General features: G+C 31.2%; 2 protein-coding genes and 1 long non-coding RNA gene across 4 annotated transcripts; 2 read left to right on the top strand and 1 right to left on the bottom strand.

Annotated features, from left to right (window-relative positions):
- Positions 1-1815: 1815 nt before the first annotated feature.
- Positions 1816-2793, top strand: LOC107947490 (uncharacterized). Its single transcript, XM_016882129.2, has 2 exons — positions 1816-1928; positions 2022-2793. Exons 1-2 carry the CDS (start codon positions 1872-1874, stop codon positions 2613-2615), a joined length of 651 nt encoding a protein of 216 aa, XP_016737618.1. The 5' UTR covers positions 1816-1871; the 3' UTR covers positions 2616-2793.
- A 14081-nt stretch (positions 2794-16874) lies between these two features.
- On the top strand, positions 16875-17969 carry LOC107945615 (uncharacterized). 2 transcript variants are annotated; one of them, XR_001696641.2, is made up of 2 exons: positions 16875-17117; positions 17351-17969. It is a non-coding gene; the product is annotated as an uncharacterized lncRNA (long non-coding RNA). The 2 variants fall into 2 exon arrangements; XR_001696642.2 differs by having other exon boundaries at positions 16884-17117; positions 17372-17969.
- Positions 17970-18047: 78 nt separating this feature from the next.
- On the bottom strand, positions 18048-19183 carry LOC107945614 (uncharacterized). Its single transcript, XM_016879682.2, has 2 exons — positions 19026-19183; positions 18048-18938 (listed from the first exon to the last, which is right to left on the bottom strand). The coding sequence occupies exons 1-2, from the start codon at positions 19083-19085 to the stop codon at positions 18351-18353; spliced, it is 648 nt and encodes a 215-aa protein (XP_016735171.1). The 5' UTR covers positions 19086-19183; the 3' UTR covers positions 18048-18350.
- Positions 19184-26614: the final 7431 nt, after the last annotated feature.

Here is a 26614-nt window from a genome sequence, read left to right as displayed (position 1 = left end):
TAGCTCCCCAAATAAAATTTTTGACTTCGTCGTTGTACAATATCATTAAAATTACACACATACTTGCATCAAATGCTCATGCTAGTTTGAACCAACATTTAATGCCAAATTAACAAAAAGGTTGACAAAATAACTTGATTGATACAATATCGATATATCAAGTACACAACTAAAACGTTTAAAGCTTAAGGACCGATTTGAAATCTAAGCCATAGTTGAAGGATTTGTCATGGAATTAACTCTTCACTTAAAAGCTGAATACTTTGGGAATGGCGTAAAGTAGAAATCAAATTCCAATGATTCAAAATTTCTAGGATTTGAGCTATATCTAGGAAGGTCACAAATTTATAAACAAGAACCATTGGTTCACGACTGGTGCGGGCAACTGTTCCAGGGACTTGTTGGCAGCATGTGGGAGCCATTGCCTACAACATGTTCTTTCTCTGCTCATTTGCTTTATTCATTAATTTTTTTGTACATGGATCTTGATTTTCAGACAAGATTTATGTTATAAAATAGATTCAACACTGTGGGCTGTAAGTGGTTTTCGATATATTCTAGGTTGTCAAGCTTCCCCAATGTTGTAGGGTTGTGATGAATTTAGCTTCAACCAATAGGTTTAAATGAAGAAATTTTATAAAACTTATAAAAAAAGTGCTTTAAATGAATAAAAACGAGTTTGTTTATATACATAAATGAATTGAATATGTTATGTTCGTGTTTGATTTATTTAATAAATGAACTTCAAAATGAAAAATTACATCCGAAATTATTAAACTATTAGTAAGTTTATGTTTTGGTCACTCAATTTCAAAAAGTTACAAAATTGTCATGAACTATTCGGAAGTTTTTATTCAAGTCATTGGACTGTTAAGTTTTTTTTTTTAAGTTCAGCTAGTGAGTTTTAAGTGACGATTCAATGATTAGTATAGTAGATCAACACCCATTGCGAGTAGAGGAACTTATCTTATATCTAAGTCGATTTGACTATCAATGCCAGATATTAGAGAAAAAATTGTTTGAATTTTGGTTCGTAGATTCATAACATTAAAAGTTTTATGAAAAAAAAATTGAATTGTATAAGAGAAGAGAAGAGAATGTGAGCTTTTGATTGATGCCGATAGTGTGAATAAAGAAGGCTATACAACAACAATTTTAAAAATTCAGTAACTTAAATGAAAATTTTTGAATATTTCAATAATTATTTTGTAACTTTTCGAAGTTAGAACATAGACTTAATAAGAATTTAATAACTTTTAAGTATAATCTATATAAGCAAGTGGGCAAAGACATTATCCCCATGACAGGACATGAATATGGCTGCAAACTGCTCCATGCCATATATAATGATGTCTTAAAGTTTTGAGCTACTAACATTTCATTTTGCCCCATACCCATTGGGGGGGGGGGGATATTGGATATTGCATATTAATTCAACATACATTCACCTTTCATTTTCAACTTATTATACTATATATTTATTTATATAAATTTTGATATACGTGTTTAATGACCTTTTGATCTAAATTTTGATATATTCATATTTTTATATAAAATTTGGTTATTATTTTTATCAATAAATTGTTAAAATAAGTGATAGTGTAATTTTTTTCTAACTTTTAAAATCATCTTTTTTCGAGAGGGTTTAATTAAATATCATCTCAGTTGGAATAAAATTAAGTTGGGATAGTAAAAGGGATGAATATTATATAAAAATATTATGGAGCTGTCATGTAAGAATCTCTTAAGAACCTACCTCATGCAAATATAATAATATTAATTGTACCCCTCTCTATATATAAAACCAATGGCAAATGTATGGGTTACCAAACATATACTTTCAACTATTCAAGTTTCAAGCAAAACACAATATGGCTTTTTGGTCTGCTGAGAACGCCACCAAAGCTTATCTCCGAGCATTGAAAATGGTAACCAAAACCCACATTAGTCCATTGATGCTATGTATGTATGTATGTATGTATGTATGTACGTACTTATTTTGGATGTGTTTTGTTTTATAGGGGAAAAGAGGCAAAGAACCAGACGTATCGGAGTTCATATCCGCAATGGCGGCGGGCAACAACGCGCAGCTCATGGTAATGACATGTGCCGGCGTAGCAGGATCTACCGCGCTAGCTTTAATCGCTGCGGCACGTCAAACTGGTGGCAAAGTAGTATGCATCTTGAATAGTCTTGATGATTATGTCGCATCGAAAACCGCATTAGGCAACTACGGAGGGTCATTAACCTTCGTCATCGGAGATGCCAAAATGGTCCTAAACGATTACGAGACTGCCGATTTCGTGCTCATCGATTGCAACATCGACGGTCACAAGGAAGTATTGAAGGCAGCACAAGAGGGTACAAAGCATAATAGGGGTGCCCTTATTGTAGGGTACAATGCCCTTCATAAAGGACATGGTTGGAACAATGTTGATGAATTTAAGACCCATTTTTTGCCCATCGGAGATGGTTTGCTGGTGATCAGAAAAGCTCCGATGAGGAAAGGTGCCGGTGATGGGTTTAAGAGTAGAAAAAGAAGCCGGTGGGTTGTTAAAATAGATAAATGGACCGGTGAGGAACATGTTTTTAGGATCACTTCACCATGTTTTTAGTTTCTAATAATATTAAAAGTTCATCATCAAGTTGTAGATAAATTATATAATATATTGACCAACAAGTAATGTAATTACCCCCATCTCGCTCTGTGTGTTATTTTTTGGAACAAGTTGGATGTTATGTAAACAAGTTGTTCGACTCCTCTTAATCCATCTTTTCTAGATCTTATTTTTAGCACTTGCACTTTTATATTATGCATTAATATTAGATGTGTTGAAAGTATATAAAATTATACATGGTTAGTGGAATAAATATAAGGGACAAAGTAAGATTTGGTATATGAATTTGTTAACTTTTTATACTTTGGTACTTGAATTTTTTTTTTGGTCTATATTAGTCTCGAAACTTGGCATATTTTCTTAACATTATCATACATGTCGAAACCATTTTTTGAAAAACAAAAAATTTAGTTGTCGACTTGAAAATGAAATGAAAATTGGAGTCGCCACTGATCCTTTATTGAGGTGTGATCGGTACACCTTAAAATAATTTTAGGTCTACAAATTTTGAGAAAATAGGTTCGGAAATCGGTTACGCACGAGGAAGGGTTAGCACACTCGTAACGCCCAAAATTGGTACCGAATTGATTGTTTAATGTCTTAGTGTCGAGAATTTGAAAAGATTTTAAAATACAATCCTTTGGAAAGAAAATTTGAATAAAATGAATTGTATGATAAGCCTCACTTATTTCAAAGAGATAAATTGTCACACTCAGTAAGTTAGAGTACAACATTTTAAATCCCCAAAATTAAGTTTATCTCCTAACTTTTAAAACCTATGCATTTTTGAGAAGGATATCTGATCATTTGGGTCAAATGAGAAAATCAAAACCCAGTAAGTTAGGGCTCGATTTCACAAAATTCCTGAATATCGAATATTGCCTTTATTATTATTCTAAAAATTCTCATCTCAAGGAATCAACATGTCATGTCCAATACATTAGGACACGGCGTATCGAATTCCCGAGAATGAGTTTTTATTTATGTGTTTTAATTAAAGAAAATCTTCGATTATTTAGATTCAACGAGGAAAATTGGAACCCAATACGTTAGGGCTCAATTCTTTCGAAGATTCCAAATATCGAACTTTGCATTATCTTGAAAGTTTTTGAATAAATCGGTTTTGATATTAAACCATATTAGACACGACTTTTTGAACGAATAAAGCACAATGGAATAACAATGTACGACGCGAGGTGATAATTCATAAACCACAATATAAGTTAATAAACACTAATAATAAATGAATATCAAAAAACAAATACCATACGCATAAATACAATAATTTCACATCACATGTAAATATCGACATTAACATTCAAGAATTATTAATCTAAAAAGGAAAATAAAATGTATTCACAAAATAAAATAAAAATGAATTCAGGATTCAAAATGTATATATACACAAAATTTAAAAAATAATTAATATACAAATTTCAAACAATTTAATAGTGGAACTAAAAATAAAATGTTTAAGTAAATTCTAAAGAAAAAATTTGTAAGAAAATAAAGGTGAATAATTTTTTAAAATTGATATATGTTTTGATTTATAAGTAAAAAAAAAATCTTAATGTAAATCATAATATATATAAGTTAAAGTAGTTAAGATAGAATAGCAAATTTAAAAGGAATAAAATATTTGTGCATAAAAATAAGTAAAATTTACAATTTGAAATTAATAACGCATCATTATATATACATGAGATATTATTATGAAAAATTTTGAAGCTAAACGTATATTTTTACACATATGAAGTTAAAATATATATATATATATATATGTATATAAGTTATACTAAGATAATATAAAATGTGTATAATAAAACATTTATGAAAATAAGTAATAATACATAAATAATATCATATAACAAAATAAAAGGATCTATATAATAAGATTAAGTAAAATAATAATAATAATAATGGTGGAAACATTAAACTAATTAAAAAGAAACAAATAACACAAAAAGGATTAAATTGCAACTAAAACGAAATTAATAGGGAAATAATCATAAATAAAACAAAATAAGGGCCAATGTGCAATGTGCGAATAACATGGAGGACTAAACAGAAATATTCCCTGCCCTATCAAAACGCAGCGTTGCATTGGACTAAAATGAAACAAAAGAAAATCGAGAGGTTAAATTTAAAAAGAAAAAAAGGACTGGATTTAAGTGCGCTAGAAACGCGGAAGGACCACGTGCGCAAATAACCCATCCTCACGAAACACGCGGATCCTCCCCGGGTCGGGTCACCACGCGGGCCGCCACCTCTAAACGGCGTCGTATCAATAATTAACATAAAAATAATAAAAACCTAATGTAGATCTAATCTGCTATTTGAAAACAAAAGAAAACTAAAAACCTAAGCACTCTGCGCCGCTTCATGCCCTCAGCCGTTCAGAGGCTCCTTGAACACTCATTCGACTCCGATTAGGGCGGAGTAAACAGCATTCAAGCAACAGGTGACTCTCAGCTTTCTATCTTCTCGCCTTGATTTTATCTAGTGCACCAAAATGAAGCGGAAGAGGAAAGAAAATAAAATAAAAATAAAATAAAAAAAATCTGAAATCACCTCCTTAAAAACTATTGTTCATCTCTTTTTTATAATGCTTTTTTTTTGGATTCAATGTGTGTAACCCCTTTACAATATTCCTAATGGCTCTTTTATAGCCAGATTTACAGAAGAAAATAAAAATAATAAAAAATAGAAAAATAAAAACCCAATCCGTTCTTTTCTGTTATTTTGCTGCTATTGTTTGCTGTTTGTTTGTGTGAATCGGTTATAGGTACAGCTGGAGAAGGCGTGCGTGGACCTGGCGCGAAGGCGCAACACGCGCGGGGATCTGACTCTACTGTGGCGCGAGGGCAGAAAGCTGCTGCTGCTGAGGCGCGAAAGCATTTTAGAAACCCTAGGGGTTTCTGGGATTCGGGTCGTTTAGTTTGGGCTTTAATTGGGTTTGGGCTTGTTGGGCTAAGTGGTTTGCTGGGCTTAGAATCAGGTTTAGGTTTGGGCTAGAGTCTAGGCAAATTGGGTTAGGTGAAATTGTTTGTAATTTGGACTGTTTAATAAACTGTGGTATTTGGTTTTTTATTATCTATTGGGTCGGGCAATATTGGGCCATTACAATACATTAATGGAATCCAAATTTAGGAACCAAATTAGGAAAAGTTGCCAAGTTTCTAAACTGATATGGATAAAAAAAAAGCCCAATGATCAAGCTGAAAAAAGTTATCAAGTTCAGGGACTAAGTGTTACTTTATTCTTTTTAAGTTTTGTACTTCAACAAACAACATAAAAGAGCAATGGTGAGATATACATTTTTTTATAGATGAAAAAAATTGAAAAAATTAGTCAATTTGCCACTTGTTCAAAGTGTTGACTAAATAGGTGTTCAGATATGGATTTGAACAACGAAATAAACAGAAAAGAAATAGAGAAAGTAAAAAGAGGTATGCACACAAAGTTTGTTAACGTAGTGAATGGTTTACACAATAAGCAATTGCAGCCCCAATAGCTAGCTAGTGAATGGTTTATTCAACAATTGATTCAATCAGCTTGCTTAGTGAAAGGTTTATTCAACAATTGGTTCAATCACCTATTGGCTAAAACCCAATGTAACACCCCTAGCCTGTATCCATCGCCAGAATAGGGTTATAAAGTATTACCGGAGTTTACAAATTAATTTACAGATATTTCATTTCATTAAGCATTCATATTTATAACCAATCAAAATCAAAACATTAATGAGCTAACGTTGGCCAATTTAACTTATACATGCCATTATAACCAGAATAAAATCATCCAAAATTATCGATAGAACCAATGGATAGTGTGATATATCTCCGACAAACTTCCAACCCAATTGAGCTTTCGATAATCATTTCAATGCATCTAATAATTATACATATTACCAATAATATTTCAATTCCAATATTAAAACACATATTTATATAATATTCATCACCAAATAACATTCACTTTAATTAAAATTATACAAAATATAATTCATACGAACTTACCAGGCTAAATTGCAGAAATACCATAATTTAGGGATATTTTGGTAATTTTCTATTTTTCTCGAATTTCCACCCAATCTTGATCTAAATTAATATTTCATTAATTTATTAATTTAAATAATAAAACAATTCATTTCATCTAATTTGGTCACTTTTTGAATTTTTCAAAGTTAGACTACTGTTACTATCCAAAACTATTTTAATGCAAGATGTTGATTATTAAGTTTAAAACTCCCTTATTCCTTTTCTCTATAATATTTCCCATCACTTTCTCTTATTTCCCTTCACTAATATATCAAGAACATAAGACCTTAGTTAAGAAAACTCTACAATAACATCATTTCCATACTTTTTCAATAATATCAAACTTAAAAATATATTGAAATCTTAATGTTCTTACCTTGTCCTATTAGTTTCAACCTTTAACTTGATTTTCTCTCTCCTCCAGCTTCTCTTTCTTGAATCTAACTTGATATTCTAGCTCCTCATAGTCTCCTTGTTATCTTTCTCTCTTGATGGATATGGAAATTCTTTTGATTTCTAAGTGAAAATTGTGAGTATTTGGTGAAAGGACCAAATTGTAAAGAAAAAAAAGTTTCTTTCTTTCTTTTCTCCTCATACGTTGGAATGCATGCGAGGTTGATGATGATTCTTCATCTTTCCTTCCATATATATACTAAATAGAATAATAATAAAATAATAAAATATCATTTAAAAATTAAATTAAAATATTAATAAACTAATATTTATTTATTTAATTAATCTAAAATATCTCCAACATCATCATTATCTTCTAGATTTCTCTTTCTTCTAATTGACCATGCCCTTTATGATCTTTTAAAATTCCATACTTGAGCCATCACTTAATTTGGTAAAATTGTGATTTAGTCTCTCATAATTCTTCACCTATTCAATTTGGTCCAAATTCATCTATTTTCCTTAGTTTCTAGATTATTCCACCCTTAAAATATTTATACTATTGGTCCTTCAACTTTTTCATATTTACATTTTAACCCCTCAAATTTTGAGTATTTACTCTTGGACAACAAAACTTTTCTCATTTTTGCTATTTAATCCTTTCTTGAATTAATATGTCATAATATACTTCCCAATGTTGACATAACTCAAAATTACCCTTTTTGTCACTTTATTTCCTTATTTTACTATATCAAGGATATTATCTTACTTTCTTATTGTAGTAATTTTTGGGGTATTACACCTAATCTATCTTTACACAATAAGCAATTACAGCCCCAATAGCTAGTCTTAACTTATTACAACTACTCGCCCAAATAACCTCACTTACAACAGTTTAATACTCTCCAATAAAGCTTGTGAAAAGAATACAAAATACAAGTAAAAGTCGACATCAAATAAATTAACCAAATGCAACACAAGCAACCCCGGAAGATGAATCTCCATATGTGAATAGTTGACTATTTATAACCTATCAGATCAATCCAAGTAGAGATAAAATCATCTTTAACAACATAATAATTATGTATAAGTAACCTCCGAAATCTAACCCAAGATAAAGTTGGATAAATCTAATAATATTAGCACATAAATCACCCGAGATAAAGGCTAAATGATAAGCATAAGCTTTATCTAATAAAGGTACGTCGATCTTCGATATTCATTTAGCCACCACATGTGATTCACATGGTTTTGAGATGAAATAAAATATGTTTTGGAGTCCATTTGTGCATGGTAAAAACGTATTTGTAGGCTCAAATCAAAATGCCAACATTTCATAGTACTCTATAACACCCTGATACTCGACCCGATTGTCGGGATCGAGCTACAAAGTGTCACATTCATTGTCGGAGCAACTACAATCAATAATACACAATGCAACATCATTATATAATCAAATACAAGTAAAACACATGTATTAAACAATACATAATCATTTCTGAGTCTTATACAAATTTACAAAATCTCTTCTGCTAACCCGGAGTCGAAATGGGATCAAACTGTAAAGGATACAAAGTTACGGGTTAACATTGCGACTTTAGGGTTTCCCCATCGCGACACACTCACTGACTTGGGTCATCGTGAGAGGCTACGTCGTTGCAATGTGAGCCTTTAACTATTTCTTGTCACGACATTGGGAGTACGTCGTTGCGACTTGACCCTTGAATTCCATCAATGTCCAATTCATACCTATTCAAACATCCCAAGCATAAAACCTATACAAAATTGTTGGTCTTAAGACCTCAATTCAACCATTTACACATACAAACATGTTAAACATAAAGATTCTAAGCCATTAACAACTTCTCTATACATAAACATTAATCATTTCATTAAATTTACAACATTATAGCTTAGAATGATCATATGTAAACTTTGAACAACTAAAGCCTAGGCACAGAAGAGAACTATACAAACTATATTGATTTGGTGGATGCGGTTTGGATGCTAACTTCATTTTTTTGGGACTTAAGGGTATCTGAACCTGTGCACGAAATAAACATGTTCTATGATGCCAAATAATACTATTAACATATTCACATTTGAGCATACTATTACAATAGTAAAATCAATTCAAGTCACTTATCCACTACTTATCTTTAAACCAATTCCAATTTCAATACATTCAACTCCATTCTCATTTAACACCAATATATCATTTAACCTATCGTTCAATTGTTTTCTGGAGTGTATGGACTCATTCGTATTTTTTGGCCCCTAGGGCTCATTTTCAACTGATACATATAGTAGTTTACATACCATCTTAACTCACATATAAGCATATTATACCAATTCATTAACATTCCATAACTTATATACTACTATTGTCATCCTGGGTTGCCCGACAATGATGACTTTTTCTACCAAGACTCATTATAATATCCCGGGTGGTCTGACAATGATGGTTCGCGCTATTCAATAAATTACCATCTCAAATGGCCCAACAATGATGACTTTCATTATTCTTACATTTTACCATCCCGGATGGCCCGACAATGATATTTCTCACAATTTACCTATCTTACCATCATGGATTGCTAAAAAACGATGTCATTCAATATATAAATATTCTACCATTTCGAATAGCTCGACAACAATGACTCTCACTATATACACATTCTACCATCTCGAATAGCTTGGCAATGATGGTTTTTTATCTAGGGTATGCCGACTAATTTGACGGTACTCGAATTTCGTTAACAAGGTAACACTGAATCAATAAACATCATAACCATATATTGTGCTTTAATCTCATCACTAATACATCATTTTATCATATCATATAGTATATATCAACACAAATTCATACCAAATAACACAAATAAATTAAATCATACTATGTTTCATTTGTCAACAACTCTCGTTTTTGTTTTCCCTCTTGATGGCCAAGCGTCGATGTTAGCTATGTACAATCATAAAACATATATCAATATAAATTTCTAGGCAATTCAAAAATAATTACCAATTCATGCATATTTTACAATTTATTCAATTTAATCCCTAAACCCGAGACAAACATAACTTTAAATTCCTAGTTTCGAATTAAAATCCAATTTCACATTTATTCATTAAGGATTGCCTCCTTTCTATTCCTACTGAAATTTTATAATAGTTTTTGCATGTTATTCAATTTGGTCCCTACTGTACGAAACTAACAATTAAGCTTTACAATTTAGTCTTTTTCATAAACTAAAAATTATTTTCGTTATTTGTATATTGTTTATTTGTTCAGTTGATGATTAAAATTTTTATTATTTGTGCAGATATTGAAATGGGCTCTTTGATTAGAGTAAATGATCATACAACAAGGATGATAAATGTACCAGTAAAAAAATTTGTTATTTGATATTCACTAGTATATTTATAAAGTTGCATGCCATTTTTTATTTAGTTGGAAGATTTTAACTAATGTGATAATTTAATATGGTTAGGGTGAGTACTACGTGTTAAGGGCAGGTGTCCATGGTCCAAGCTACCGGCCGGGTGAACGGGTTATGCCATACTTGGATGCCGCCGGATTTGTATCAGCGGCATTTCTGCGGATGTTTGAGTTGAGGGTCGACTTAATATCCGCATTGGTTGAGCAGTGACGCCTGAAGACCCGTATGTTTCATTTGTTGTGTGGGGAGTGTACCATCACCTTAGAAAATGTTGCACTACAGCTCGAGCTCCCAGTTGACAGTAATGCAGCCATGGGTTCAAGTAAAGTGTTCAAACCTGTGGCACTCTACTATCACTTGCTTCGACACTTGTTCAGTGATGTTGAAGCTAGATTTGCGAGTTTGAAATTTTTCTGGTTGAAGGAAAATTTCGAAACCTTATCGAGCAATGCCACTAAGTGGGAGAAGATGTGCACTACTCGGGCATATATATTACAGCTGATAGGGGGTACTTATGCCGGGCGCAAATAATAACAAAGTCCACTTGATGTACTTATCCTTATTTTTTTATTTGGATGTTGCCCGTTCGTATAGTTCGGGCATAGCAGTATTAGTAACGTTGTATCGTGAGCTTTGTCGGATAATAAAGTAAAAAACACAATATATAGATAGGTGTCTGATACTGTTGCAGTCCTGGGCACTGTACAAGATGTCATTTCTAGAATCAGTGGGTCACCAAACACATGTGTTCCCACTTGTAAATAAGTAAAACAAAATTAAAAATTGGATCAAGAATTTTTTTTATGAAAATATGTTCTAACAAGTTTGCTTTATTTTTAGATGGCATACTTGTTTGAGTATCGGGATACTAATGATACTGCGGTGGTCCTTATCCCAAAGGTTAAAGATCCCAAGGACATGACTTGTTACTAGCCCATTAGCTTATGTCAGGTTATTTTTAAAATGATTTCTAAGGTTTTGGCAAACAAACTAAAAGATGTTCTACCTCTATGCATTAGCCAGCCCTGGCTGAATGATCCACGACAATATTTTGATTGCCCATGAGTTAACTCACTATTTGCAAAGTTCTAAGAATGGGCCGAATAAAGGTTTTTTTATCAAGCTCGACATGAGTAAGGCTTATGACAGGGAGGAATGAGATTTTTTTCGAAAAGGTTATGCGTGGAATGGGCTTTTCCAATGTGTGGGTCGTGATGGTTATGAGATGTGTTCGTATAGTTAAGTACTTTATTAAGTGTAATATGACCCTCTCTGAGGTAATTATCCCCGAGAGGGGCCTTCACTAATGGGACCCTCTCTCTCCCTACCTTTTCCTTTTTTTATGGAGGTGTTCTCTTGTATGTTTTTTGATGCCCAATGTTGTGGACAATTGTGCGGTATTCGAGCTAGTCAAAATGACCCTAGAATCAACCATTTATTTTTTGTTGATGGTGCTTTGCTTTTTGTGAAAAATGGGCCCAAGGAGGTTGAGAATGTTGTGGACATCCTTCGAAAATTCGAAAGTGCTTCGGGTCAAAAAAATTAATCTCTCGAAATCTATGGTGTTTTTTAGTCCGAATATGGAGGAGACCCAAAGGCAGCTCTTTGGCAGTGTTTTGGGTATGAGGGTGGTGGAGACTTTAGATGATTATCTCAGTCTTCCTCTTTTCATTGGAAAAAGGAAAATGGGTGCTTTTAAACACATTTTGGATCGATTTCCAATAGAATTAATAGCTGGTCCAAGCGTTTACTTCCTTACGGTGGTAAAGAAGTTTTTATAAAATCCATTCTTTAATCTTTACCTACTTATGCCATGTCTATCTTCCTTGCTCCCAGGGGCACTTTGGACGAAATGTTTTCAAAGTCCGTAGTTGGTGGTGGACTAGTAAGAACAAGGGTTGTGGTTGGGTGCTGCTCGCATGGGACAAAATGTGCATGCTTAAAGGGATGGGCGAGCTTGGTTCTAGAGATCTTCGTTTGTTTAATTTGGCTATCTTGGGGAGACAAGTCTTGCAGCTCTTGTCACATAAAAGGTCTGTAACACCCCTAACCACTATTCATCGCTGAACTAGGGTTACAGGGCATTACCGAACAAAACGTGTTTTACCACAATCATTAACTCGCCAAGTAATAACTATACTTTTAAATTCATTATCAGAGTTTAAATATTCACATATCAATTAAATGACTATTCATAACTTACCAATCACCCTATTTTAAAGTTTTGAATTTGAACTTACATATATAAACAATAGATCATGTTCATTGCTTAATAGTCAATTCACTGACATATACTAAACCATTCAAACAAACAATGTTACAAACTTACCACCATAAACAAACTCAAATAATCTAGGTATATTCAAATTTATATTTAATTCATGACAACCTACATTTTTGCTTAATACTAAATTTGTAATAAAGCAATCATTTCACTTGAGCCAATTTAAAACATTTACATTTCATAATAATAACCACTTAGCTAACTTAAGCATAATACATCATTGCATACAAATTATTTAATCCATAATATAATTATATAATATTTTAACAGAATCTAATTTATATCAACTAGCATACCCAAATATGAAATATTACCACTCCATAAATGTCTCATCATTTTAATACATCTTATATTCAAATATATTAGCACTTTATAACCAAATATATAAGTACACCTAAGGCCAAACATAACCCACTATTACATTTTACTTATTAAACAACCAAACCATTTTAGTAATTAACTATCATTATAATATAAGTTTACAATTACATGTCATAGATATACTAAGCAAAACATTAAAATCGAACATTACCACACACTTATACATACAACATGTTATACTATAATCTTTAGCCGCAATTACCATTATATCAATTGAGTTATAACCAAATCATCAATATAATACAAGTGTCAATACCGAATATTATAGGTAATTACAACTTCAAATCAAACATTATTTAAGACTCCAATGTCTAATATAAATCATGACCTAATTTGATATTCATTTCCACCAAATCAAACATAAACTTAACAACTATATTTCATATATCTAATAAGCCAAGGTCAAATGATTAAAAACCAGTTTTTAATAGGCATGTAATCAAGAGTTCATAACCTAGCCGAATATACATAGATAACGGCATCTTTTCAAACTAATTACTCAAAAATATTAAGACCAAAATCAAGCTTTCAACTACAACCCATAGCCGAAATCGTATCCTATCAAAATCAAACAAATCATGCACACTATATGGTATACTTACTAAAACCGATTCATGCACACACATTCAATTTAATATCCTCCAATACATGTACATTAGACATTTAGTTCAACTCATAACAATCTAACTCAAATGCATACAAATTATATATATACCTAGCATAAAAAAATTATACCATATCCGAATATAAGTAAGTAGAACCTCCATTTTATATCTTTTTACCAAATACCAAAACCAAAGTCAAACAAAAAAGAGATAAGCCATTTTTGCATGGTTTTATATGTACACAACCAAAATCAAACCGAAATACTTACTAGCCTATACATGCCATAAGTTCAAAATGAAAATTTTAAAAGTACCGAAAATAGTCGACAGTGTGATTGACTTCACTGATGATCCCTAAGCACGTAACGACCTCCAAAAATCTATAAAACATTGACAAATAAATATATAAAATAAGCTAACTTAGCTTAGTAAGCCTTAAGCAAAACATATAAAAATATATTTTCATAGGCAATTTATCAAAGTCAAATATACATATAATAACATTATCATTACATTCATTTATCTCAACTCATTTTAGCCAGCTTCCAAACATTTTCCTATAATTGACATAATGCCGAATATACTTATTATATATACACATTTACTTATAATAGCTATATGTATCATTTTTTTTATATATATAACCAACCAAATTATTTACTTAATTATCAAATAGGTAATGAAGCATCACATACCTGACTAATTTAATTCCTCAATCTCATTTTGTACCACATCAACTTAAAACTTACTGAGCACGAGTATTGAAATGATACACCGGCACGAAGCCTGCTAAGCTTAAAGCTTGAAATTTGGTACACCGGCATGAAGCCTGCTAGACATAAAGTCTGAAATAATTCACCGGCAATAAGTCTGCTAGGCACAAAGACTGGATTTCACTGATACAAAATTGGTCTTACACATAACTCTTATATAAGAAATTCTAAATATGCTTTAAGATCCATATAAAGCTTCTCAATCATCGTATCTCAACAAAAATCGAATTTATACTCAAATCTTACTAACAAACATACATTCGGCTAATGTATATAAAATCCATACAAATAAAATTCAGCTTATATAACTCATATATATTCTAAATTAACAACGTTTAATTGCTAAAAGACTTACCTTGGACAATGAAAATCGAAACAGGGCGATTAATCGACAACTTTGGTTTTTCCTCGATTCAACTCCGATTTCCTTGGTTCTTGATCTAAATGTATTCAAAATAAACTAATTTAAATATAATTCCATTCAATTTAGTCCAAAAACACATAAATGGGCAAATATAATTTCATTTTGCCCTTGACATTTTACACTTTTTTGCAATTTAGTCCCTATTGCATAAAACACTAAATACACAAAATTTGCACACACCATGCTGGGCCGAATGTTCCTTGTTGTCATACAAGTCCACACATTTCATTTATTTCACATTTTAGTCCCTTAAAAATTTATTTTCACAATTTAGCCCTAATTACTCAAATTTACCAAAAATTCAAAGACAAAACATGTTAATCTAATACATATATTTCATATTTCATCAACTAACATCATAAAACTCAAATATTCATCAATGGTACATTTCAAAATCTTCTACAATCCACAAAATTAAGACATGATTTTTGAAGCATTCGAAGTAACAATCTCAAAAACGTAAAAATTATCAAAAACCGAACAAAGAACTAACCTTAATCAAGCTTTAAACATGGCCGAATATTGCTAGGCTTCTTTTCTTTTTCTTTTGTTTGAATTCGACTAGGAGAAGATGATAATAATCTTATTTTTATGTTTTATTTAACATATATTAATTATATTAATTAGTTTACCTATTTAACCTTAATAATAAACTAACATATATATATATAACAAGGTTATACTTGTCCTTTGCCACCCACTATCTTCTTTTTGGCCTAATTGCATCTTCAAACCTCCAATTTATAAAAACTACAACAATTAGGTACTTTTAGATTTAACCCATAAAATTTTATTTTACGCGATTAAGCCATTTTCTTTAATCGGTCACTCAAACGACAAAATTAAAACATGAAAATTTCACAAAATTAAATTCACACATAATAAACACACAAAATAATTATTAAAATAATTTTTTTCGACTCGGATTTGTGGTCTCTAAACCACTATGTCCGATTAGGGTCGAAATCGGGCTATTACAGAGTCTCTATGTTATCAAGTTTGTTCGAAATATTTCTTGAATGGCGACTTATTCCACCCCAAACGTGTCGACAAGCCTTCTGTTACTTGGACTAGTATTGCGACGACGGCAAAAGCCCTTGTTGATGGTTTTGGTTAGCAAGTGGGCGATGGTTATAGCATCTGTATAGACTTCGATAAATGGGGTTTTGAGGGGCCCGAAGGATTCTATTCCGGAAAAAGTAGTGCGGGACCTTTAGCTAAATAGTTGTTATGGCTGGAATAGGGATCGGGTTTGCGAGTTATATGGCGATTTTGTGGGCAACAAAATTTGTAATATTCCCATTACCTTGCGTGGTCTGAATGACAGAATAATTTGGTTCCATAATATCCACGACTTTTATACAACAAAATTGACTTACTCATGGTTGTTGCTTAAGAACATTGGTTGTGGGCCGCACCGGTTCTTTTGGAGATTGTTTTGGAAATTGAGGGTTCTCCCTAAGATTCATGTTTTCGCTTAGAGGATTGGGCATAAGCTGCTTCCTACAAATGTCAAGATTTCCTCCATCAATCGTAATGCAAAGAAGAAATTGCCCTAGATGCGGTGCGTGTGATGAAACGGTGCTCAATACGCTAAAAGACTGCTCGAAAGCGCGTGATGTTCTCATGGTCGGTGGCTTTGATAACTGGCTGCTTGTGAAAGAGTTTGATCGGTGTATTGATTGGATTGAAGACACTATGCGTTACTTGGATAAAAAAGGCCTTGAAGACTTTTTGATATAAATTCTGGATTGGGCTTTTATTAAAAATAAATAAATACTGTTCAAAACAAAAAACCAAAAACTTAACAAAACCAGCCTATGGCAAAATAAACTAACGTCAAAGCCTAAAAACACGGCCCAAAAACATATGGCCTTAAATAAAATTGAAATATTAAAAAAGATGATTCTAGAACCGGCAATAAGTGCACCGATCCATTACCCAATCAGAAACTATTTGAAATCTGTCCTCTGATCTTTCTGTCATGTCTATTCATTTCGACGATTCCATTTTCAATGTATGCCCAGTAAATCGATTCATTCCTATTCTAAGGCTTACCAAACCTTCAACCTTCCTCCCCTGAAAACTTCCTAGTCTGGTTCCTTTCTCATCTCATATCGGCCTTGCTCCTCAGCGTATTCCGGAACACCCCTATCCAGGTATATTTCTTCTCCTCTCCTTAGCGTTTCTGTTGCTAGAATATGTGCTAGACTATTTGCCGATCTTGGTGCATGTTGGAATCTTATCTTATCAAGCCCGTATATTTGTTGTTGGATATCATAAATGTATGTTCCTATCATTGATCTATCTTGACCCTTTATATTGCATTTCTTGGAATATAACTCTCTGGCCTTGAAAACTTTATTACAACTCTTTGGAATATTTGGAATAGTTAGAATAATGTCGTGTTTAGAGGTGTGGAGGAAGAAGCTAGATTGGTGTGGGATAAGGCGCGGAAGCTCAGTGACGATTTTCGCATCCATAATTTGTCTCTTGAGCCGATTCTTCTTCAGGTTCCTAGAGCTTATAAGTGGGAGAAACCTCTGAATAGCTTTGTTAATATTAATATGGATGCTTCAGTGATGAATAACAAGACGGGGCTTGGTATTATCATTAGAGATTCTGATGGTTTTGTTATCGGGTGTTGTGTGGTCTTTAAGGATGAGTTTATGAGCCTCGAATGGGCAGAGCTGGATGCTCTTTTTGAAGGCCTTAGGCTTGCTCGGTCTTTCAATCTCGACAAAGTCATTTTCAAAAGGGACTGTACTAGTATTGTTAATCACGCTTGCAAGCATAAGGATGACATCACGATGTTTGGTTTTCGCATAAAAGAGGCGAGGGAATTGATTGAGCTATTCACTAAAGCTGAGGTCAAATAGGTGGATTGTAACTGTAATAGAGTGGCCGCTTTTGAATTGTTGTACTTTTCTTTTGACATGGATTATCCTCTTGATATCCATAACCTTGTAATTTCCGATTATGGTTAATTTTGAGGTAGTGGACTTCGGGCTTGTTTTTCTGTAAAAAAAATGATAACATGATTTTTTTAAATTGGTATAACAACACATGTAATCCTTAACACTTATACATTTTATCATTTTGATACTAAATAATTCAACATTTTTAACCTTACACATTTATAAATTCTATTAATTTGATACCCAAACACATATTCATTAACAAATGTTTGTTAATCTTTACGAAATGAGTTAATCTCTTAAATTATTCTAAAATCTAGTGCCCATTTAATCTTCTAATAATGATAAAAAAATGTTAATTTATTGATTAAATACAAAATATAAATATACTTATAAGTTTTAATCACTAAATTAACATTTTTCTTTTAATTATTGATATTTACAAAAAAGGACCAAAAATATCGAAAAAAGAAATTAGCCTCTAAAAAAATGCTCCTCTCCTGATCGTTGATCGATATGTTTAATCCAACGGCTAGAACTGTTCTTGTACCCCACAACACCACCATCAGCCCCTATATGAGCAATATCCAGTCCCTGCCCCACAGGTAAAACCACTGATCTCACGACACGTGTTTCTTTACCAAGCACCCTATTCCACCTGAACCCTGAAATGGCCCTTCTACATGCATTCTTGCATGCCAAAATCGCACCCTTATGACTCAATTTAGCATACCTCAAAACCCTAGCGAAATCCTTCCGTTTCGAGTCAACGACGAGGAAGTCAATGCCCGATAACCCTTCCATAGCTTCCTCCGCGTCGCCGACGATCACTGTTGACGGCACCCCAGCCACCGCCATGGCCTCAACGTAGCTCGATTTCGATCGTTCGTCTTGGACGATGCACACGTGCCTACCGCTCGTGTGACGGGCTGCTACGGCGAGGCCGATGCTTGTAGCTACAGGACCACCGTATGACCATGATTCGACGATTAGCTTCGTGTTCCAACCTGCCGCCATCGCCGATAAGAACTCAGCAACTCCGGAGTCGTTGAAAATACGAGACTGCAAAGCAATCTATATATTAGAAACAGAAAATCAAAAAAAGAAAAAGAAAAACATATAATTAAAAAGATATGAAATTTAACTTACTGATTTAACAGTTTCTAGGTAAGCTTTTGTAGCTGTTTCTGGCGACCAAACCAGCTTCATCGTTTTCCTCAAATTCTCTTACACTTTTCTTTTTTTGTTTTTTAAATTTTGTGTAATATTTGAGATTGGTCCAGCTTATAAATGCATGCAAAGTGGTGAAGGTGATGCCATTTTTGTGAAGCCGTTGACATTTGTAAATTTAAAGCCCTGTAATATGTAGCTTTAGCATTGTTGTTGTTATTATTAATTTCAAAATTTTAATTTGGGTAAAATTGTAGTATTACTCCCTATACTATATTCAACAAATGGGGATTTACTTCTTCTTCTTCTTAATATTATGTCTTAGTCTAAATCATCAACACTAATAAAAATTTTCACTAGGTGGAATTTTATTTTATTTTTTTAAATCAAATCATGAGGTTGAGCTAAATTTTTTTCTCACATTAAAAGTTGAAAAAATATTTTTTGGGCCCCTTTCAGCCTTGGGCCCTAGGCGGCTGCACTCTCAAACAACCCCAGGGTCGGGCCTACGTGTACTTTATGTTGATATATAAGGACTAATTTTTAATAGTAAAAATGGATGAAATTTTTAACAGAATGATTAATTTGCTCTTTCATCTAATGTACATGAATTATTTTATCCATTTTTTTAAAGTAGAAGGGACAAAATGCAATTCAATACAAGAGCGTCCATAGCATTTTTACCAATAAAGACCAAAATCATAAATTGACCTTACAATTAATTAATCTATTTCTAAAATGACCTCACAACTTTTTTTTTCTTATGGATCACAATATAAAATTGTCGAATATGAAAAATAAGTGAACTTTTCATAAAAAAAATTTTATTCACTAAGTGTTTGATATCGTACGCAAGTACAATCTTTATTTAGTCAACTCTAATGTTTGTCTTATTCCTCTGATTTCTTTTTGACTTAAGCTAATTTTTGTTTTTTTTGTTTTTAGCATTGCCCAATAAAAATATAATTAAAAATTTAATATTTTATTTATATGTAAAATAAAAAAAATTATAATGATATGATAGATTTGTACTACATATCATTAGAAAATTTATTCCAATATAAATAATCAAGAAATAGTTTAGATATAATAAAATATAAAATAACTAATTAATTAATTAATTTCATGCTTCCAATAATAAAGAGATTCCAAAACAGTCTAATCCGACAAGTTGCAAAACATTAATATTGTTTTTATAAGCTTTAATTAACTTAAAACCGTAGGTTTTTTATTCCAACACAGTCAATTTGATAGACAAGTTGAGAGGTTTTGTTGGGTTTGATTTTAGCTTATCTATGTAAGAATACGTATTTTCATTATTTTAATAGTCTATTCAATTAAATTTTTATCATTTTTAGGAGTTAAAATGTAATTTTACTTTTACTAATTTAAAATTTAAAAAAAATTAAAGGGCTTAAATGAAAATTTTTCTATTTTAGAGGGAGTCGAGTTTAGTAAGGGTTCTGATTTTTGTTTAAATGATAAAAAACTTATTTTAATTTTAAAAAATTATAATATGATTTTTGTTTCGATTTTTAAATTATTTTTTTGTTCGTTGATTTTAACTAGATAATTATTGAGAATTTTTTAAAAAGAGCTTCACTGTTACAAATAAAGTTCATTCACATGTACAATGTAAGTATAGCAGAGGGGAAGTCAAAAATTTTTTTAAGGGATCAAGACTAAATTATACATTTTTATAAGAGTTAAAATGTATTTTTATTATTGTATTAGTTTATATTTTTATGGTTTTCAAAATGACTAAACCGAAATTCTATCATTTTTTTGAGTCCAAACTATACTTTTACTATATATTAATTAAAGATTTTGTAATTTTTGGGGACTAAAAGCAACGGTATTTCATCTTAGAGGGGGCTAGGCCCCTACCTATCCCTCCCTTCATCCCTAAAGTATAAATATATGTCAAACGAATTACAATATAGAATCAAATTAGTATAGGGCACGATAAACGAAAAATTAAAAAAAAATTCAAATCAGACCAAAATGAATTAGATAAAACTAATAAATAATATATATTGGAACGAAGACTCACATATAGTAAGTACTTATTATTCGATAAGCAAGTTGAGGCTTAATGGCCGTATTTATGGGCGCTGTTCATTTGACTGTGAGAAAAATTGATTCCTTATGAACCCTAAATTTGTACGTACGGAAACTTCAACTTGGTCTATGATTATTATTAATAATTAAACAGGAAAAAATGGGGGAGGGGGTTCAACGTACGAAGATGGTGGAGATGCATGCAACTCACCATATACCAACCAGTTGATCAGCCATATTCTTTTTTGTTTTTTATGAAAGAATTTTTAAATATTGAAAGAAGGTATAGAGTTGATAAATTTCTCAACGAATTGATATTGTCTTCAAGTCAAGTTTAGGTTTTATCTCCCGAATCTTAACTTTGTCAAGGGTAGCATATATTCTCTTTAAAGTCATATAAGGGGCAATAGTTTAAATTTTACTAAGCGCACGATATTTACATTCTCTTACCATGCATCTGATCCAATGAGACATTCTCTCGCTTTGTGACTCCTACTTTTGGTTCGGACTTCCTATAGAGTAAAGGAAAAAAATATTAGCTCGACCTGAAGATAATATCAACTCGTCGAAAGATCCACCGACTTCAAAATAACAACATTTAATAGACTTATATGGAAAGAATTGACCTCCCCTCAATATTAAATCAATGCGTGGATAAAATTTTCGTTTACTGTTAAGAATTTCGGAATGCAAAATTTTAATTTTTCATCATGTGTGAGTTTAATATTTTTATCTGTTTATTTAAACAAAATAATTATTTAAATTACTTTAAAAAAGTCTTGCAAGACTAAAATTATTTATAATATTTTATGAATTATATAAACATTTTCTTTCTTTTTTCTTTTTGGTGAAAGCAAAAACTTTGAGCACCCCAATGAAGGAATAGATAAGATCAATTTTAAGTATATTTCCAAGTTCTCAATTCTTATAATAAAGAAAAAAATAGAAAAAAAAAGAGAGTCAAAATCCGGAAGTACTACAGCTTAAAACTAAGGGATCGATTCACTAATTGTACCATTAAAATATGTATAGTTTTCAATAGGTCTTTGTATATGCTCAAATAGCATACAATTACATTAAAAAAATTATATAAGTTGAAATAATGAATATATTATATTGATTGATTTTATTATATGCATAACCCTACGTACAATTGATGTATAAAAATTTATATTTTCGAAGGAGGTTAATTTCTCTATTTATATGATATGGTTCTTGGATGTGATGTTTTAGGCAGGCTCCCATGCATGTCAACACATAACCTATCCTAAAATTAACACGTGTTCTCTAGGTGTTGAACCCATCACATGTGAACTCATGTAAACTATCATTATTGGAGTAAAGAGTATCGGATCGGTAATAGCGAACACCATAACAATCTCAATTTAAAAAAAAATATTTTTTTATGATGTAATTATCTTACATATTTAAAAAGCAAATCCAAGAAAAGTCTTTCATTATTTTGAGAACATGAAATTATATTTATTTAAAAACCCTTACGATAGGATATAGTTTTCAAGGGCACAATTTGTCATCACACATGAAAATGACTTTTTCCTAGGTCAATGCCCCCCTCTACTTGCACTATATATAATAAGAATTTCATTTTATCCAAATAAAAAAAACTATATTATGTTTGTTTTTGTTATTTACAAAATTAAATTCTCCAGCTTTATTATCTTACATCGGTTTTAGTTTTATCGATCGTTTTAGTTCGGATTATTTTAATTTTTAAATTGTTTGTGCTTTGAATTAGTTTATAACTACTTTGTAATTACTCGAATATGTATATTCGTGATTGTACTCTATTTGTACTTGCAAACTCTCTTGGAAAAAGAAAGCATGGCTTGAACTCAGCTTGGCTCGATTTATTAAGACTGATGTCATCGAAACATAAAAATTAAAAATAATTAGTGCGTTTATCAGAGAGGTCCTTCTATTATAGGGACCTAATTAGGTCTCTCTACTATTAAATAGATAAATTGCTCATAAGCTGACAAGCAGTTGCCTTTCACTTACCTCAGAATGCTTGAAAGCTGAAGCATAGTTTTAATTGCAACTTGGAAACAATAATTAGTTAATATATTTTAATTTAAGATTTGAATTGAAAAATAAAAAATAAAAAATAAAAAATACGACATCTAACAAAGGATTACTTCACAAAACGTTCGAGTTTTTTAATTGGCCCCTATATTTAAAAGTATTTTCATTCAATCCTTGAAGTATTGGTATTGTATCCATTAAATTAATTCTTCTATCAACTTAATCCTTAAATGACGGTTTTGATATGATGTAAAGCATATTTAAAATATGTAGATTCACATTGTAAACACGTATGTACCTATCGTAAGGAGAAATTCAGTATGACGTGTTAAAAAAGTGTCATTTAAATTTAGAAGAATTATATCTTCTTCTTCTTCTTAACACATCGAATTCAATCTATCCATGCAATAGGAATAAACATGTTAATATTTAGACTGATGAAAAAACTTAATTGATACGGTATTGATACTTTAAAGACTCAATTAAAATTTTTAGAATTTTAATATTAATTTAAAAATTGAAACATAGTTTAAGGATCTTTGATGAAAATGGACCTAAAATAAATAAATAAACCCGATCTATAATCTCTATTTTGTTCATATTTTATAAATTGCACCAAATATTTTATAATAATTAGCTTAGATTTTAAATTGATTCTTAATTTCTAAAGTATTTTAATTTACGTTATTAAAATATTAATATTATATTTTAAAAAATGTAGCCTCAATTTAAGCATAAATGTAAGCTCAAATTTTGAGAGATTTTGTTGCATATGAAATATCAAGGATCAAACACCAAGTATTCACACATTATAAGTAGAAAAATAAAATTATCTAGGAAGAAACGGCAATAAAACCGAGCTACCAAGTGAAAATTATTAGATTACGAGATGGAACATTATTGATACACAATATCAACGGCTGTGAAAAAGGAGGGGAGAGAGTTTTTGGTAAAGAAGTAGAGAAGAAGAAAATAGTAAAAATGGAATGTCCAAGTGTTTGTCCCCTAAAGAAGGTCTTTAGAATATTATTATATAAGGGGATTAATAAGGTCGGATTCTTCTAAGACAAGCTTACACTTGTGAACTTGTGAAGTGTGTAATTTGGGGCATACTATATAGGTTTTAACTTGAAACTTTATCAAGCAAATTTTGTTGTCCAATAGTGTAGCATAGGAATCAAAAATTGTATTGCAGAATACCGCGAACCGTGTTTCTCATAAGTAAAATTTTGTCCCTCACCTTGTCAAAGAAATTAGCGAGCTTAGAAAATGACTGTAAAAATCAAGTTAAAATCAGCGAACCGTGAAAATGACAGTTGCGATCTTAAATCGAGCGAATTGTTAGAATATCGAAGGTCGCGATATGAATATTGAGCGAACCGTAAAAATGACAACCGCGATATGAATATCAAGCGAACTGTTAAAACATTGAAGGTTGCAATATGAATACTAAGCGAACCGTAAAAATGACAACCGCGATATGAATATCAGGTGAACCTTAAAAATGGCACTTGTAATATAAATATCCAATGAAGTGTTTGGAACCGGAGGTGCATTTTCAACATGTACATTATATAAAAAGGGGATACCGAAACTAACTGTAATACCCAATTTTAGCCCGGGCTCACATATGGAAACATAATTTTTGAGGATATGCAATCTTAGATATGATATGCAATCCTAGATATGATATGCAATCTTAGATATGATATATGCAATCTTAAATATGATATGCAATCTTAGATATGATATATAATCTTAGATATGATATGCAATCTTAGAATATATGATTTTGTAATCTTAGAGATTTAATTTGTAGATACCCTTTAATCTCAGCCGTTGATGTAATTGATCTGTACCGTTGGATTTTGGGAGGCTCAACTATAAATAGAGGCCTCTCCCTTCATTGGAAAAGAAGAGAAAAGGGAGGGAGGAGAAAAAAAAAGAGAACGATTGGCAGTTTTTTAAAGGTGGCTTACTATTTTTTTCGTTCGATTATTTTTTACTTATTTACGATTTTAAAAAAAAGGAGAAGGTGATACCACTGCGAATTTTATTCTATTTTTATTTAGCCCATCCGCCTTTTAATGTTTTTGTAATTAAGTTTTTTTTTATTTTTTTAATTTACCCTTTTATTTATTTTAAATTCCAATTTAATCCTTTTGAACGGCGCCGTTTTAGAGGAGAAGGGAAAATTTCCCTTCCAGCCCCTCTATGTAACTCGCGCGTTCAAATTAGTCCTTTTACTTTTATTTATTTGTGGATTTACCCCAGATTTTTTAATTGCAATTCAATTTAGTTTTTTAGGTTCTTTTTATTTATTTTATTAATTAATAGTGTAATTATTATTTTTATTCTAATTTTTTTATTTATATATATTCCTTTTATATGTACACATATATATTTTTTTTAAAACGAATATTTTCCTTTTTTTAAATGAATATTTTCATATATATATGTATATATTTACATTTTTAAGTGATTAAATACTCACCTTTTTTTTTCCTTTTTTTAAAATATACTTATTTTTTTCCTTATTTTCATAAGTATATTATGTGTTGTATTTATATATAAATTCTATAACCTAAAATTTTATTTGTAAATTATATGTATATTTTTAATCTTCATAATTTCCATGTGTACATCTTTTGATCCTCATTTATTTGTTTGCTATCCCATCCATTGTATAATTGTGTTTACATTTAATATTTTGCATGTCATGGATTACCCTTTTTTTTATTTCGTTTTATTCATTTGCTTATATTATTTTTATGTCGATGATATATTTATTATTGTTATTATTATTATTATAGCATTTGTATGTATAAAATCACGTTACATCATTTTTACTCAAATTTAAAGATAGAATTTTTTTTTTAAATTGAGATAATGTTCGTATTTAGGATTTTCAAGGGAATTGAGCCCTAACGTATTGGGTTCCGATTTTCTTCGTTAAATCCGACAATCGAGCATTTCTCTTCAATAAAAAAATAAAAACTCATTATTGGGAATTCAACACGTTGTGTCCTAACGTATTGGATGTGACGCATTGATTTCTCGAAATGAAGATTTTTTTAAAAATAATAAAGGAAATATTCTGAGTTTGGGATTTTAAAGGAATTGTGCCCTAACGTATTGGGTGTGATTTCTTAAATCTTGGATAAGTGGATGTTCCTTTAAAGTAAAGGAAATATTCCGAGTTTGAGATTCTAGAGGAATCGTGCCCTAACGTATTGGGTGTGATTTCTTAAATCTTGGATGAGTGGATGTTCTTTTAAAGTTTTATTGTACAAGTATTTTGGCCCAATTCATTTTGGGGAAAATTAGAATGCTGTGCCCTAACGCATTGGGTGTGGTATCTTCTTTCTCTGAAATAATAAGGGTCTTAATACGTAGCTTTTTAAGTTTTGCTAAGGATTACGTTTTTTCCAAATTCTCGACCTTAAGATACTAATTAATTAACT

Source organism: Gossypium hirsutum, chromosome D12, assembly GCF_007990345.1.
Source record: "Gossypium hirsutum isolate 1008001.06 chromosome D12, Gossypium_hirsutum_v2.1, whole genome shotgun sequence".
Taxonomy (NCBI): Eukaryota; Viridiplantae; Streptophyta; class Magnoliopsida; order Malvales; family Malvaceae; genus Gossypium; species Gossypium hirsutum.
The sequence above is the reverse complement of the archived record's forward strand: the minus strand, read 5'-3'. Positions and strand labels throughout refer to the sequence as shown.